The sequence below is a fragment of the Gorilla gorilla genome, chromosome 14 (genome assembly GCF_029281585.2).
Source record: "Gorilla gorilla gorilla isolate KB3781 chromosome 14, NHGRI_mGorGor1-v2.1_pri, whole genome shotgun sequence".
NCBI lineage: Eukaryota > Metazoa > Chordata > Mammalia > Primates > Hominidae > Gorilla > Gorilla gorilla.
Window position 1 is genome coordinate 128,496,991 of NC_073238.2, and position 12,201 is coordinate 128,509,191.

At 51.7% G+C, this 12,201-nt stretch overlaps 1 protein-coding gene across 13 annotated transcripts in view; it reads left to right on the forward strand.

The window, feature by feature from the left end:
- TFDP1 (transcription factor Dp-1) overlaps positions 1-12,201 on the forward strand; it is a 58,558-nt gene that overhangs the window by 33,264 nt on the left and 13,093 nt on the right. For all 13 annotated transcript variants that reach the window (XM_031007272.3, XM_055360270.1, XM_055360271.2 and 10 more), the window contains exon 4: positions 7,180-7,286. In XM_031007272.3, coding sequence (XP_030863132.2) covers positions 7,180-7,286 — 107 coding nt within the window. The remainder of the gene's footprint in view (positions 1-7,179; positions 7,287-12,201) is intronic.

Genomic DNA, 12,201 nt, shown 5'->3' on the forward strand with positions numbered 1-12,201 from the left:
ATATAAAAATTAGTGGGGCGCTGTGGTACACGCCTGTAATCCCAGCTACTCAGGAGGCTGAGGCCAGAGAATCACTTGAACCCTGTAGGCGGAGGTTGCAGTGAGCTGAGATTGCTCCACTGCACTCTAGCCTGGGTGACAGAGTGAGACTCTGTCTCCAAAAAAAAAAAAAGAGTAAGTGTGTAAGTGTACATTTGAGCGTGCACTTTCGCAGCTGGTGCGTGGAGTGTCTGTCCTCTTCCAGTCATGGTTTCGGTGGCTGCATTTTGCTACCTTTTGTTATTTGCTGCCGTTTTCTCGTAGAGTGCTCATGATTTTTAACATAGTGAATCCATGGAGAGCGCTCAGATACAGATCATGGCTGTGTGCAGTGCAGGCTCACCCTGTCTGCGGCGCCAGGCCGGGTCCCTCAGTTGCTGCTCATCTGGGAGTGCCCAGCACATGTGGCCATTGATTATACGTATCCTCTTAGCCCAGAATGACTGCTTACTAAAGAGCATCTCCCTTTGTTGTGTCTTTACTTTCCTCCTGCTTCAATCGGCTTCTGCTTCTGTCGGCTTTAGGGTTCTAAGTGGAGGAGGAAATTTAGCAATGATGTGTGGTCAGAAGCTTAGTGTTGCTTACGTAATTCCTAACTCGTGGTGACTGTCGCCTGTGAACTGTGCCCCTTCCCCCCCGACACACGCACTGGTCTTTGTAGAGCTGTTAGGAAGGGGGTTATAGGAAGGGAGGGTATAAGTTTTGGTTGGCCTCTTCAAACTGCCAGCCTCCTACAAAACTGTCAGGAGAGGCCATCAGCTTTTTCTCTCTTTGTATTTCTCTATTTTTAACCCGAAGGACATGAAAAGCCCAGCCTCTGTTTTTAGCCCAGTAATGACATTTCTGTGGCCGTAACCCTTGTTCCAGGTGTGAGATGGTGACTCTTGGATGCAGGGTAGCCTCCCAGAGCTTTGTGTGTTTGTATAGAGAGGTTTGTGGGAGTGACTTGAGCCATGCTGTGAACTTGGACTAGCACCCGTGTGTTCTCAGGAGCGGGTCCTGCTGGAGGCCCAGCCACGTCAGGCACAGTAGGTGTGTGATTTGTGCAACGGAGGCCTCTGATAACTGCCAGAGGATAGCTTTTGTGTGGGAGCTGCCTCAGCCTGCATTCCAGGAGCTCAGGTCTCCTGAGTCTGAATGGAGTCTGGAGAGAGCAATGTCTCCATGGAGCGGGTGCCTGGCTGTGGTCGCTTAGGCAGGAGCTTCCTCCTCAGTGCTGACAACAGAGAAGAACATTCTGTTATGGCCAGTCAAGTGTGCACAAATGCTGCCTGCGAGCCAGTCACGGAGGCACTCACCTGCAGAGCCGCTCACCTGCGGAGCCGCTCACCTGCAGAGCTGCTCAACTGCAGAGCCGCTCACCTGCAGAACCCTTCACCTGCAGAACCCTTCACCTGCAGAGCCGCTCACCTGCAGAGCCCTTCACCTGCAGAACCCTTCACCTGCAGAGCCGCTCACCTGCAGAGCCGCTCACCTGCAGAGCCGCTCACCTGCAGAGGGGCTGTGCTTGGCCAGATAAGCAAACAAAACATCTCCAGCATGGTGGGCAAAATAGTAACTCTTAGACATCTGGCTCTGACAATGTAAAGATGTTAAAATTGTTTTTCAGAAAATACAAAACTTTATGGTTTCATAATTTATCTTAAGCTCTATAGATATTAATAGAATAGGATTAGTAATGATAAAAATGTGAATACTATATTTAGACTCCTTTTTCTGTTAATGGATTATAGCAACTGAGACCATATATATTCTTAACTAGTTTTCTTCCCAAGAAAGGAATTCTCCATTTAAAATGCTGTATATAAAATGTTTTTAATTAGTTCATTTGAAAAACGCTGTGTAGTGCCTTTTACAGTTGAAACAATATTATTTCTATTGAGTCGGCTTGTGGGCCATGCCTTTATGTGACTCAGCTTGTCCCTGAAATGTTAGTCCTCCTCCCTCCCATGCATAGATTGTGTGTGGCAGTCTTATCAAGAAAATGTGTGGAACACTTTACTTATATTGCCAGATTAAAACTAAATGATTGGCTGGGCGTGGTGGCTCACACCTGTAGTCCCAGCACTTTGAGAGGCCAAGGCGGGTGGATCACTTGAACTCAGGAGTTCAAGACCAGTCTGGGTGATGTGGCGAAACCCTGTCTCTACAAAAAATACAAAAATTAGCTGGGTGTGGTTGTGCGAGCCTGTAGTACCAGCTACTTGGGAGGCTGAGGTAGGAGGATCCCTTGAACCGGGAGGTGGAGGTTGCAGTGAGCTGAGATTCTACAACTGCACTCCAGCCTGGGTGACAGAGTGAGACCCTGTCTCAAAAACAACAACTACTACTACTGATTGAAATAACATTCTATCCTGAGGTGGACAAAAAAGTGGCGGGGAGCGGCAGCCTGGCTGCCACTGGTGCGTTTGGCCTGGAATTACCACTTGGGGAGCTGAGTGGACTCTGGGACAGCGGCCGCTGGGACCAGGGCTTCCCTGGCGGCAGGTGTGCCGAGAAAAACACACAGCATGCGGTTCAGTAATAACAAACAGCATTTTCATATGACATCTGTGTTCATATGACCACTTTATTATAATGGCATAGCATAACAGCATTTAAGGAAATCAGCCTGACGGCTCTGTGTATGGGTAAATCTGAAACACAATGTTGGCAGAATTGCAGAATGCAAGCCATATAATATTTGTCTGTGTTTCAGAGGCACACAAAAACAATCATTTATAGCCTTAGGTTCAGCACACCCTGGAAAAGTATGAAAAATGAAGTGAGTACGTCCCTGCAGGCCCTGGGAGTTGCACGCAGGGCAGACTCGGGGGGAGGCTGAGGATCCTGGGGACTGTAATTTTATTTCTGCTCTTTATGTCTCTATGAAACTTGAAGCAAGTATGATGATAACAGTGAATTTTAAGTGTACTGGAATAAAATTGTCATGTTATTGTTTGTATTTGAAAAGTTTCTCAGTGAATAGAAACAAGAAGCCCGGCTGGGCGTAGTGGTTCACACCTGTAATCCCAGCACTTTGGGAGGCCGAGGCGGGCGGATCACCAGAGGTCAGGCGTTCAAGACCAGCCTGGCCAACATGGTGAAACCCCTTCTCTACTAAAAATACAAAAATTAGCCAGTGTGGTGGCAGGTGCCTGTAGTCCCAGCTACTCAGGAGGCTGAGGCAGGGGAATCGCTGAAACGCGGGAGGCGGAGCTTGCAGTGAGCGGAGATCATGTCACTGCCCTCCAGCCTGGGCGACACAGCGAGACTCCATCTCAAAAAAAACAAACAAAAAAAAGAAGAAGCCCACCCACCCAGGTCTGGCCCCAGAAGCCACTGCCACTGCCCTTTCCAGCCTGTACTTCTGGGTGTGGGTCTGAGATGTATTCAGGGAGGGGCCTTGCTGCTCGCTGTGGTTGGGTGGGTGTGCAAGCTCAGCCCCTATCTCAAGGCCCTTCTGAAGTGCTGCTCGGGGCCAGGCAGGAGGTATTCACCCTCAACCTCAGGATTTCTTTCTTCTCCCTGTTACTGATGCACGTACCCTGCCCTCTGTCCCGTAGAGACTCAGCTGGTGACCCAGGGGTGCTGCTGGGTTGGTGTGGTGTGCCACTCAGAGGTCCTCTGTTGGTTTGTGTCTAGGCTGGGAGGGGCCCTCTGTGCTTGGCAAGGCCTTGGGCTCCGAAACCCTTTACCTGCAGCTGGTGTGGGGGCTCAGACTCCAGGTGGACAGCAGGAGTGAGTGGGGAAGCTCAGGGGCCCTGGATGTCTGCCTGCATTCGCTCATCCTGCCCTGGGTACCAGAGGAGGGACCCTCTTCCCTCCGTGTGTTTGTCTCCCCCTTCCTAATTGTGAAAACCCTTAGCAACCCACCCCAGCCTCATGGTGCTGGCCTCTGGCCCAGAGGGAGAGACCTGGTTGGAAGGACAGATGGTGTAGGCAGGCCAGCCGGCCGGCCTGTGGGTGGAGCAGATGGAGGGCAGGCCGGATGCCCCGAGGGTCTCAGCTACACTGCTGTCCCACAGCCCCACCACCACCCGAATCCCTGAGTCCTACCCACACTCCCTGATGGGGCAGGAAAGGGGAGCCCCAGACTGGGGTGCCTGAGTGTATGCTAGCTGTGGTGCTGGTGGACGGGCGCTGTGGCCAGGCCGTTCAGGACGGAAAGAGCCGCCTGGGCTGCTGATGGAGAGTGACAGTGCCACTGGCTTTTGTGAACTCAGAGGTCTGTTTCTTTCTTCACATTTATTGAAATTAGAGACTCGTTTGCAAATTTTAAAAGATGTTATCTTTGTAATGAATTACATATTCTTGAAAACTTAGTGTTTACTCATCTGTATGTGAATCTGAAAAGTGTTTAATTGCGTACTTTAAATCATGCCCTGCATAGTAGAATATTATTTTTGCTTTTAAAATGCCTTTCCCTGGTAAGTATTACACCGTGTATATGTGCATCCAATCATCACTGGTACATTTCGAATATGTACAATCTTTACTTTTCAATTGAATATTCTAAAAATACCTTTCACATATATAAAACAATAAAAAAGTAAATATTTGCTTTTCTTAGGATGCACACCTTTATTTTTGGAAGAAAATTTCCCAAAGCAGATCATCTTATTTTAGTTCCAGAAGAGGATTTTAAATATGTGTTGACATTGGTTGGTAAAAATACTAATATTTAACCCAGTTGAATCAAAAGGCAAATGTCTTTTTAATCACTTCCTAATGATCTGTCTTGGCCAACTTAGGTTATTAAGAGAAATTATTAAGTGTCCTTATGTAGCAGCAAAATTCATTGTTTAATATATTTTAAAGAAATGCATAAAAAGCAGTAGATGTTTTAAAAATGCATGGGTTGTAAAGGGCCCCAAAATGAAACTTCAGATCACAAAGGCAATGTATTCGAAAGTCTCACCGATGATTCGTGAGTCATTTTGGTGCTAACTGGTGGGAATGAAGGGAGATGCCTGTGGGGAGTTCCAGGGTCCTGCAGCTCTGCGGATGGGCGGCCGTCCGGGGAGGCCCGAGGTCGGATGGGCGGCCGTCCGGGGAGGCCCGAGGTCGGATGGGCGGCCGTCCGGGGAGGCTCGAGGTCGGATGGGCGGCCGTCCGGGGAGGCCCGAGGTCGGATGGGCGGCCGTCCGGGGAGGCCCGAGGTCGGATGGGCGGCCGTCTGGGGAGGCCCGAGGTGTGGCGAGATCGGGGAGTTCTTCTTTCCTGATGTTGTTGTGACCCGAAAGTCTGTGTTTTCTTCACCTGAGGGTATCATGTATTTTCAAATGGGGGGCCATCCGCTCAGCTCCCCCAGCCGTGGGGTGGGGTGTGGGCGGCAAGCCACCCATGCGCCGAGGCAAGAGACCGAGGACACGAGCTGTTCCAGTATAATAAAATATAAAACAAGAATGGTTATTCCAGATGTAGATCTTAGATATGATTATCTATGAATATCATTAATCATTAGTTTGTAGCAATTACTCTTTATTCCAATATTATAATAATCCTCGCTCTACAATCATAACCCAGGAAAAACCAGGCCATACAGAGATAGGAGCTGAGGGGACATAGTGAGGAGTGATCAGAAGACGAGTGCGAGCCTTCTGTTATGCCCGGACAGGGCCACCAGAGGGCTCCTTGGTCTAGCGGTAACGCCAGCATCTGGGAAGATATCCGTTGCCAGGTGGACTGTGGTCTAGCAGTAGCCTCAGTGTCACGGAAGAACAGCGGCTACTTAGCAGACCGGGAAAGGGAGTCTCCCTTTCCCCGGGGGGAGTTTAGAGAAGACTCTGCTCCTCCACCTCTTGTGGAGGGCCTGACATTAGTCAGGCTTGCCTGCAGTTATCCGGAGGCCTAACCGTCTCCCTGTGATGCTGTGCTTCAGCGGTCACGCTCCTAGTCCGCCTTCATGTTCCATCCTGTACACCTGGCTCTGCCTTCTAGATAGCAGTAGCAAATTAGTGAAAGTACTAAAAGTCTCTGATATGCAGAAATAATGGCGTAAGCTGTCTTTCTCTTTGTCTCCTCTCTCTCTCTGCCTCTGCTGCCAGGCAGGGAAGGGCGCCCTGTCCAGTGGACGGGTGACCCACGTGGCCTTACCTATGATTGGAGATGGCTCACTCTCCTTATCTTTCCCTTTTGTCTTGTATCCAATAAATATCAGTGCAGCCTGGCATTCGGGGCCACTACCGGTCTCTGCGACTTGGTGGTAGTGGTCCCCCAGGCCCAGATGCCTTTTCTTTTATCTCTTTGTCTTGTGTCTTTACTTCTACACTCTCTCGTCTCTGCACACGGGGAGAAACCCACCGACCCTGTGGGGCTGGTCCCTACAGCGGGGCACTGCGAGCCCCTTGCTGCCTCTGTGTGGCCGCCCACCCTTCCAGTGTTGCCCTGACGCCCCTCCCGGGCTGTGCTGACCACCCAGGCCTCCCACCTTGTTTCCCAGGGTGCTTGCTACCACCTGGTTTACGGTTTCTCTGTTTAGTTCTCTCTGCCCGCTGATGCCAGTTTTTGAACTTTATCATTACTACTTCTGTTTATGTGTAAATGTTCCAGGACTTTTATCCACCGCCCTGTCCCTAGGACCTTTTGCATACCACTGTTGGAAGACAGAGGCTTCACATCTCCTACAGAGGGGTCTCCCACTTGCTTCACCAGTGTTCTGAGGGCACCTGCATGTTTAGAGCCGCGGCCTCTGTGGAAGGCACACTCCTTCCTAGGAACAAATGTGGTTCTCCTTCCTAAGGAAAAGTGGATTATCAGATTTCCAAACTAGTTTTGCAGCCTTATAGAGAAATGTTGGGATAAAAATTCTAGTTTTAAAATTCTGTTCCATAATTGTCGTAGAATCACAGACTTTTCCAGGCCATGGTCCCTACCAGCACGTTCCATAGCAGACATCGCCGAGGGGCTGGAGCAGTGGATGATCTGCCTGGGTCACCTGGGTGGCGTCAGCGCGGCCCTGCGGCCCTCCCCTTATGGGTTTACATTGGGAATCAAGCTTCATGGAGGTGTTGCTCTTGAGCCCTGGATTTGAGACAGTACAAGTGGGGAAAGCTAAGCATCTCTAATTGCAAGCACCGTCTTGCATTTAGAATGCTCCCTTGTAGCCTTAACTTAGAAAAGGAGTCTCGCCCTTGACCTGGTGTCCTTGTGTTGCAGGCGTGGTGTCCCTCGTGGCCGTTCACCCCTCCACCGTCAACCCGCTTGGGAAGCAGCTCTTGCCAAAAACCTTTGGACAGTCCAATGTCAACATTGCCCAGCAAGTGGTAAGCCTCCCGCAGGAGCGGACAGTCGGGATCTCGGTGTGAGGTCGGGATCGGATGAGCCGTGTGGTTGGGGATGTTCCCAGGCATGCCTGGATTTGGGCTCCGGTTGCAGCATGGGGCCTTTCCCTCATCAGGGAGCCCGTGGCCAGTGCTAGATTTTCCACAGCCCTCTGCAGCTGCCCACGTGTTGTTGTGGGAGAGGTGATGGCGCCCACAGCACTCCTGTGTGCCCCAGCCCATGCCCTCCTTCCAGTAAGTGGAGGGTGGTGGGTGGGGCCGCGGCCCCAACCAGAGGCAGCTTCCTCTTAGTGTCAGAGCTCAAAGCTCTTCATCTAACAAGGGCTTCTTACGTGATGTGGCCGAGCGTTGGCTGTGGCCCTCCTGGAGACATCAGGCTGGGAAGCCAGGGAGGGATAGGGCCCTGGCCGTGGCTGCGCGTTGGCCCTGGGGCAGTGACAGGGCAGATGCTGCTCCCTTGGCCACGCACAGGAGAGGGGCACGTGGGCATTGGGAAGTGGCGCATCCGCCCTCCCCAGGCTGATGCTGGCCAACTGATGCTGCTTCTCATAATGCTGTTTCCTGTCTCGTGTCCGCCCTCTGCGTCCTTGCCGGTGGCAGCCTACTGGAGACAGGGAGCCCACACAGAATCCTGACCTCACCAGAAATGGGGCCCCAGGCACTTGGTGGGCAGGTTTGGCTATGACTGGAGCTGGTGGTGAGGGACACAGCCATCCCAAGGCTAGGCCGGGCTTCCAGTCCTTCCCCGGGGACTTGTTTATGGTGCCTGAAGGCTCCTTCCTGGTCCTGAGATGATGCTGTGGCCCCACCTGGGCAGCTGCCCCAGCCCTGTTCCTGCCAACCCTGGGCTTTGGTGATGCAGCACCTCTCGTACCCCGGCCTCCTGGCCCACTCCACCCCCTCACCCTGCTCCATCTGTGCTGTGGCCCAGTCCTCTTACAAGGATTGAACACCTCCGGGTGGGATGAGAACCTGTCCGTTCACTGTCACCAGATGTCTCTCAGGCATACCCAGGTGTCCTCACATGTCTCTCAGGTGTCGTCACGTGTCTCTCGGGTGTCCTCACGTGTCTCTCACATGTCCTCAGGTGTCTCCCAGGCATCCTCACGTGTCCCCAGGTGTCCCCAAGTATCTCTCAGGCATCCCCAGGTGTCCTCACGTGTCTCTCAGATGTCCTCAGGTATCTCTCACATGTCCCCAGGTGTCTCTCATATGTCCTCAGATGTTTCTCAGGGTGTCCTCAGGTGTCCTCAGGTGTCTCTCAGGGTGTCTCTCACATGTCCTCAGGTGTCTCTCAGGGTGTCTCTCACCTGTCCTCAGGTGTCTCTCAGGGTGTCTCTCACATGTCCTCAGGTGTCTCTCAGGGTGTCTCTCACCTGTCCTCAGGTGTCTCTCAGGGTGTCTCTCACATGTCCTCAGGTGTCTCTCAGGTGTCTCTTAGGGTATCTCTCACATGTCCTCAGGTGTCTCTCAGGTGTCTCTCAGAGTATCTCTCACATGTCCTCAGGTGTGTCTCAGGGTGTCTCTCACCTGTCCTCAGGTGTCTCTCAGAGTGTCTCTCACCTGTCCTCAGGTGTCTCTCAGGGTGTCTCTCACATGTCCTCAGGTGTCTCTCAGGTGTCTCTTAGGGTATCTCTCACATGTCCTCAGGTGTGTCTCAGGGTGTCTCTCACCTGTCCTCAGGTGTCTCTCAGAGTGTCTCTCACATGTCCTCAGGTGTCTCTCAGGGTGTCTCTCACATGTCCTCACGTGTCTCTCAGGGTGTCTCTCACATGTCCTCAGGTGTCTCTCACGTGTCCTCAGGTGTTTCTCAGGTGTCTCTCATGTGTCCTCAGGTGTTTCTCAGGTGTCTCTCACATGTCCTCAGGTGTCTCTCAGGTGTCTCTCACGTGTCCTCATGTGTCTCTCACATGTTCTCAGGTGTCTCTCAGGTGTCTCTCACATGTCCTCAGGTGTCTCTCATATGTCCTCAGATGTTTCTCAGGTGTCTCTCACATGTCCTCAGGTGTCTCTCATATGTCCTCAGATGTTTCTCAGGTGTCTCTCACGTGTCCTCAGGTGTCTCTCAGGTGTCTCTCACGTGTCCTCAGGTGTCTCTCACATGTCCTCAGGTGTCTCTCATATGTCCTCAGATGTTTCTCAGGTGTCTCTCACATGTCCTCAGGTGTCTCTCATATGTCCTCAGATGTTTCTCAGGTGTCTCTCACGTGTCCTCAGGTGTCTCTCACGTGTCCTCAGGTGTCTCTCACGTGTCCTCAGGTGTTTCTCAGGTGTCTCTCACATGTCCTCAGGTGTCTCTCAGGTGTCCTCAGGTGTCTCTCACGTGTCCTCAGGTGTCTCTCACATGTCCTCAGGTGTTCTCAGGTGTGTCTCACATGTCCTCAGGTGTCTCTCAGGTGTCTCTCACGTGTCCTCAGGTGTCTCTCACGTGTCCTCATGTGTCTCTCACATGTTCTCAGGTGTCTCTCAGGTGTCTCTCACATGTCCTCAGGTGTCTCTCATATGTCCTCAGATGTTTCTCAGGTGTCTCTCACATGTCCTCAGGTGTCTCTCATATGTCCTCAGATGTTTCTCAGGTGTCTCTCACGTGTCCTCAGGTGTCTCTCACATGTCCTCAGGTGTTCTCAGGTGTCTCTCACGTGTCCTCAGGTGTCTCTCAGGTGTCCCCAGGTGTCTCTCATGGATCCCCAGGCATCCTCAGGTGTCCCTGGCCCTGTGGAGAGCTCTCTGTACTGAGCTGTTTTTTGTTGTCTAGGGCATCTCCCTTTGGTCTAATCATGTGTTCTTCAGAGAACATGACCACATACCAGGGATATTTTGGTCATTTTTGCACTTTAGTCTTTATTTTATATGCATTCCTGCTATTTCCCTTTATTTAAATACGCTTGAAATTCTCTGGATTCTTTAACAGATGTTAGGATATGAGTTTTAAGAGAGAGTGGCTTGTGGGTCACAGCCTTGAGGATCTGAGCAGGATTGCCTTCCCTGCGCTCCCTTCCCCGCATCCCACTTCCCCGCACCCCCCCTCCCCGTGTGTGCTCCCACACAGCTGTCCTGAGTGAGCGGTTCCGGATCCCAGGCAGCTTTTGTGGCCCCCTTTCCTGCCAGTGGAAGGTGACAAAAAACTTGCTCTGCAGAAGTTTTGTGGCCATTGAAAGTAGCGGTTTGTGGAAGCCCTACCACGTCATACGGCTTTTCAACCACGTTGCACAGCAGATCACGGCTTTTCAGTAAATGCCATTTTGATAAAAGCTAAAAATTCAGTTTTTGTTTTGCTTGATAATTAGATTATAGGTTTGGTTGTAAGTTGACTGGGAATTCTAAGTTTGATTTTATAGGTGCTGTGTGTCATAGCAGAGTTTGTCTGGGTGAATAATTGTAGCACCACTTCCGTCTTTACTGCTGGTGTGAATACACTGGGGGAAAACGAATGAGAAGATTATCTTATTGATGTGCTTTAAACTTCGTCACTGAAAGTCAAGTTCCTGATTTAAATTCAGCTGTTCGGGTGGAGCTTGTCATTGCTGTTTTGTGCTTTGCAAAATCCCAGTGATAGGAATTAAAGCTGACAAAGGGCAAATGTTTCTTAAACCTTTTTATATACCAGAGGTTTACAAAAAACTGGACTGGCTCATTCTGACGCGAGGGGTGGGGCTCAGTCCGGGCACGTGAGTGAAAGCGGTGGGGAGGTCCTTAGGTCTCTGACCTTCAGCAGTCAGCAGGCGCAGGGCTTGTCAAGGTCAGGGTCTTTTGAGGTGCGGATGCTTGTGAAGCCTGTGGTGCCGCAGAGCTCAGCACACGCACAGGAACGTGTGCGGGACAGAGGACAGATGTGCTCAGCCGGCAGGAGCAGCGGCCTGTGTGAGCCCCTGGGGAGAAGCAGCCCCCACCCAGGCCTGCGTCCCAGAAGTCGGCATCTGTGGTCGCAGTGGCCTTTCCTTTGCAGCTGCGCCACTGGCCCTGTCTCTCTGGACACTGCGGTTAACCTTGGTCGGTCTCTAGGATTGTGTGTCTGAGTGGGGTCACACTACACGGAGACATCGTAATCTCAGTTTTTAGAGTGTGTGAAATTAAGGTGCAAAAACTGTGCACTTAGGGCAGAAGGGATGCCTTAAATCAGGAGTCCCCAACCCCTGGGCCTGTTAGGAAGCCGGCCGCACAGCAGGAGGTGACCGCCTGAGCCCTGCCTCCTGTCAGATCCCAGCATTAGGTTCTCAGGAGCGCAAACCCCACTGTGAACGGCACATGCAGGATCTAGGCGGCACTCCGTATGAGAATGGAGTGCCTGATGATCTGAGGTGGGACAGTTTCTTCCCGAAACTACCCCCGACCCCGGTCTGTTGAAAAACTGTCTTCCACAAAACTGGTCCCTGATACCAAAAAGGTGGGGGATCGCTGCTTTAAACACCAAGGCTCACTGTGCAGCCAGTGAGGAGGGGAGCTTCTGGGGGAGGAGGGTTGGTCTCGGGCAAGGTGGACCTCCGGCAGGTCCTCTACTGTGGGATGCTTCCACCTGGAGCTCTGTTTTCTAACGACTGCTGGCGTGGAAGCTGCAAAAGCTTTAGAGTCGAAAGACTGTGTCTGGAGCCGTGTAGACTGTGTCCGGAGCCGTGTAAAGACTGTGTCCGGAGCCGTGTAAAGACTGTCTGAAGCCGTGTAAAGACTGTGTCTGGAGCCGTGTAAAGACTGTGTCTGAAGCCGTGTAAAGACTGTGTCCGGAGCCGTGTAAAGACTGTGTCTGAAGCCGTGTAAAGACTGTGTCTGGAGCCGTGTAGACTGTGTCCGGAGCCGTGTAAAGACTGTGTCCGGAGCCGTGTAAAGACTGTGTCTGAAGCCGTGTAAAGACTGTGTCTGGAGCCGTGTAGACTGTGTGTCTGGAGCCGTGTAAAGACTGTGT